At 44.3% G+C, this 4033-nt stretch overlaps 1 protein-coding gene across 1 annotated transcript in view; it reads right to left on the reverse strand.

Annotated features, from left to right (window-relative positions):
* Positions 1–408: 408 nt before the first annotated feature.
* LOC143133603 (glycoprotein hormone beta-5-like) overlaps positions 409–4033 on the reverse strand; it is a 3927-nt gene continuing 302 nt past the window's right edge. The window contains exons 2-3 of the mRNA XM_076293351.1: positions 1845–2049; positions 409–600 (exon numbers count right to left, since the gene is read on the reverse strand). Coding sequence (XP_076149466.1) covers positions 409–600; positions 1845–2049 — 397 coding nt within the window. The remainder of the gene's footprint in view (positions 601–1844; positions 2050–4033) is intronic.

Consider the following 4033-nt stretch of genomic DNA (forward strand, 5'->3'; position numbering starts at 1 on the left):
GTGAAATCTATGAACTAATAATGTTTTGGTACTTGTTGTCTAGCAGATACCAGTGAGAATTGAGTGTGGATAATGCAATTTAGTGAGACAGTTAGAATCATATAGGCCTTTCAGCGTGATTTCTTTTTGTGGAAAAAATGTGCTGGACTGGGCGGCGGTCATATTTTGTACCGCTCTGCGGTACATCTAGTTAGGTATGTATTAGTGGCTCAAGTGAAGAAAGAGGAGATCGCACACAGGGGCTGAGTGGTTCCAAAAGTGTATTTTAAAAAGCCATGTTGTGGGATTTATTGGGGATTTCATAGTGGTTCATCATCAGTGTAAACAGAAGGGAAGAAGGAAAGAATTTGTAGACGATGAGAATGATGAGTGTTTTTGACATTGAGTACTAAGTGTGTGTGTGTGTGGTCAGACAGACGTGATACACTCGGTGGTGCTGGTCAGACACACAGCGCAGTCGCAGCGCAGGGCGATAGGGTAGGTGTAGGTGGGGTCGACGTGGGCGGAGCAGTTGGGCAGGCGCACCGTCACCAGACGCGTCTCGTTGTACGTGCACACGCGCTGGTACGACTCCACATAGGGCGGCTCCAGCACCGGTTTCTATGGAGACACACAGGTGAGCACAGAAAACAGCTGAAAACAACATCCTGCACCTGGACCAGGAAAGAACAACACAGTTGATCAGCTGAACTCAAACAGCTCCAGTGGTCAGCAGACCTCATGCATCCCATAATATTACATGACACAGATACTCAGCTGAACTCAAACAGCTCCAGTGGTCAGCAGACCTCATGCATCCCATAATACTACATGACACATTTACTCAGCTGAACTCAAACAGCTCCAGTGGTCAGCAGACCTCACATCCCATAATACTACATGCTAGTGTTTGGAGAATCTCCCTAAATAGCGGACAGGCCAGTTTCGGCCTTTAATCTTCAGATCCAGTTTACAGGGTTTTATGGTGTATTATGAATTCCTATTATAACTCTGGGCTGCATTTAGCATTCACATGTCAGTGTGTACAGCATTTAGCATTCACATGTCAGTATGTAATAGCAAATAGCATTTAGCATTTACATGTCAGTGTGTAATAACATATAGCATTTAGCATTCACATGTCAGTGTGTAGTAACATATAGCATTTAGCATTCACATGTCAGTGTGTGATAACATATAGGAAGGTGTTTGCATCAGTGTGTAGTAACATATAGCATGGTGTTTGCATCAGTGTGTAATAACATTAATAACATATAGGAAGGTGTTTGCATCAGTGTGTAGTAACATATAGCATGGTGTTTGCCTGCATAATACTGTATGTTTGAGTGTGTAGGCTATTTATTTATACATTTTAGCTCACAGTTTTATTCAGCACGGCTATGTGTACAGCATATGTGTGAGTGTGTGTGACTGGTTCTACAGTATGTGTACTGCTGCGTGTGTGTGTGTGTGAGTGTGTGTGACTAGTTCTACCGAATGTGTACTGCACTGCTGCATGTGTGTGTGTGTGTATGTGAGTGTGTGTGTGTGTGTGTGTGTGTATGTGTCAGGATCTGGCCCGGACCTTTGAGTTCGTGCCACCCTGGTGGCCATTTTGTGTGTTGTCCTGTGTTTGTTTTTGCGTGCGTGCGTGCGTGCGTGCGTGCGTGCGTGCGTGCGTGCGTGCGCGTGCGTGCGTGCGTGCGCGTGCGTGCGCGTGTGTGCGCGTGTGCGTGTGTGCGCGCGCGCGCGCGCCTACAGTATGTGTACTGCTGCATGTGTGTGTGACTAGTTCTACCGAATGTGTACTGCACTGCTGCATGTGTGTGTATATGTGAGTGTGTGTGTGTATGCGCGCGCCTCACCTCCCAGGTCTCACAGCGCCCCCAGCATGCATCAGTGGTGATGTGCAGGCCACTACATCCCGGCTTCTTGGCCAGGAAGCTGAACTCCCTCACGGCGCAGCCAATGAAACGCCTCAGATACACCATGGAGGCCCCGCCCCTGACACGCCCCTCTGAGTGCAGCCCTGCACACACCACCACACACACCAGAGCCAGGATGGCAAACCTACACACACAACAAACACACACACACACGCCATACACACTCACACACAACACACACACACGCCATACACACACAATCACTCACGCACACACACACACACACACCACTTTAGTATCAGGAATTCTAATAAAATCTATTCCAGACATGGAAAATCTGGGAATTCTTATCAGGTTGTTGGGTTATTCGTTTTTTTCCATTACTGCTAGAGTGGTTGGCTATCCCTACCTGGTTTTTCAAAGCCCATTTATTCATTTCCCACTCTTAAAAAAAGTCTCGAATGCTGGTCTGAAATCTTTGGTCCATACTATTGATTACTGTATAGAAGGTCATAGAAATTAAGGGCTTTTTTTTGTCAGGGAAAAGTAATGGAATTTTACAGTACACATGAAACCTGATAAGAACAAATACAATCAAGAAACAAGTACAAAGCCACACACATACACATGCAGACATTAGTACAAAGACATACACACACACGAACATAAGTATATATACTCTTTTGATCCCGTGTGGGAAATTTGGTCTCTGCATTTATCCCAATCTGTTAATTAGTGAAACACACTCAGCACACAGTGAACACACAGTGAGGTGAAGCACACACTAATCCCGGCACAGTGAGCTGCCTGCAACAACAGCGGCGCTCGGGGAGCAGTGAGGGGTTAGGTGCCTTGCTCAAGTGCACTTCAGCTGTGCCTACTGGTCGGGGTTCGAACCGGCAACCCTCCGGTTACAAGTCCGGAGTGCTAACCAGCTGGCCACGGCTAGTTAGTAGACATTTGTACAAAGCCACACACACACACACACACACACACACACACACACACACACACACACACACACACACACACACACACACACACACACACACACACACACACACACACACACACACACACACACACACACACACACACACACACACACACACACACACACACACTAACATGCAGACATTAGTACAAAGCCACACACACACATTAGCATGCAGACATTAGTACAAAGCCACACACATACATACAAACATGTGCTCACAGAGGTCAATAACACACAGAAGTCACAAACACACAGAAGTCACAAACACACAGAAGTCAATAACACACAGAAGACACAGAAGTCAATAACTTCTAACAATGTTCACAAGAGTTTCTAACACCTGTCTGTGCAACACACAAAAGATTTGTAACTGTTGGACAACTTTTTGTGCGTAGAATATTGATTTGTAATTGTAGAATATTTTTGTAATGGTAAAATATTTTTTAACTGTAGGATGATTTGTAGCTGTAAAACCGATCCGTACCCGTAGAATAGATTTGTAAATGTAGGACATATTTGTAATTGTGACAATTACTTGTACAGATCATTTTTACAGTTACAAATAATTTCTACAGTTTCAAAACGTGATACACACGTTCAAAACATTTGAGTCTAATATTCTTCAATAAGCTAGTGGGTCTGCTGATCTCATGAGTCTGAGTGTCATTAGGGGTAGATCAACTCCACCAATCAGCATGAGTCACTAAGACAACATTACAGACAACTCAGAAGTTAGAAATGTCCTAGTTGGAATCTCCCAATTTCATTCCAGACAAACTCGGAGGTCAAGAATTCTGTCCTACTGGGAAAAAGTACAATGGAACACCACTTCTAAACTCGGAGTAAGTCCATCTGCCCCAACTCCAAGACTGGAACTGAAGTCTGACCTCCAACATCCGAGTTTGCTGGAATGCCGCACAAGACCCTGATTCTGTTCTTAGTGCTGCCCAGTGGTGGCTCGTGTTTTGGATCCAGAACCTTTAAAGGTTCCTTATGGATCTTGAACTTTTAAAGGTTCCTTATGGATCTAGAAGTTTTAAAGGTTCCTTATGGATCCAGAATCTTTAAATATTCCTTATGGATTTAGAACTTTCAAAGGTTTCTTATGGTTCTAGAACTTTTAAAGGTTACTTTTAAAGGTTCCTTATGGATCTAGAACTTTTAAAGGTTT

Source organism: Alosa pseudoharengus, unplaced genomic scaffold (assembly GCF_046254945.1).
Source record: "Alosa pseudoharengus isolate Yale_2024_CS ecotype anadromous, Long Island Sound unplaced genomic scaffold, YU_APseudo_1.1 YU_APseudo_1.1_scf_2, whole genome shotgun sequence".
Taxonomy (NCBI): domain Eukaryota; kingdom Metazoa; phylum Chordata; class Actinopteri; order Clupeiformes; family Clupeidae; genus Alosa; species Alosa pseudoharengus.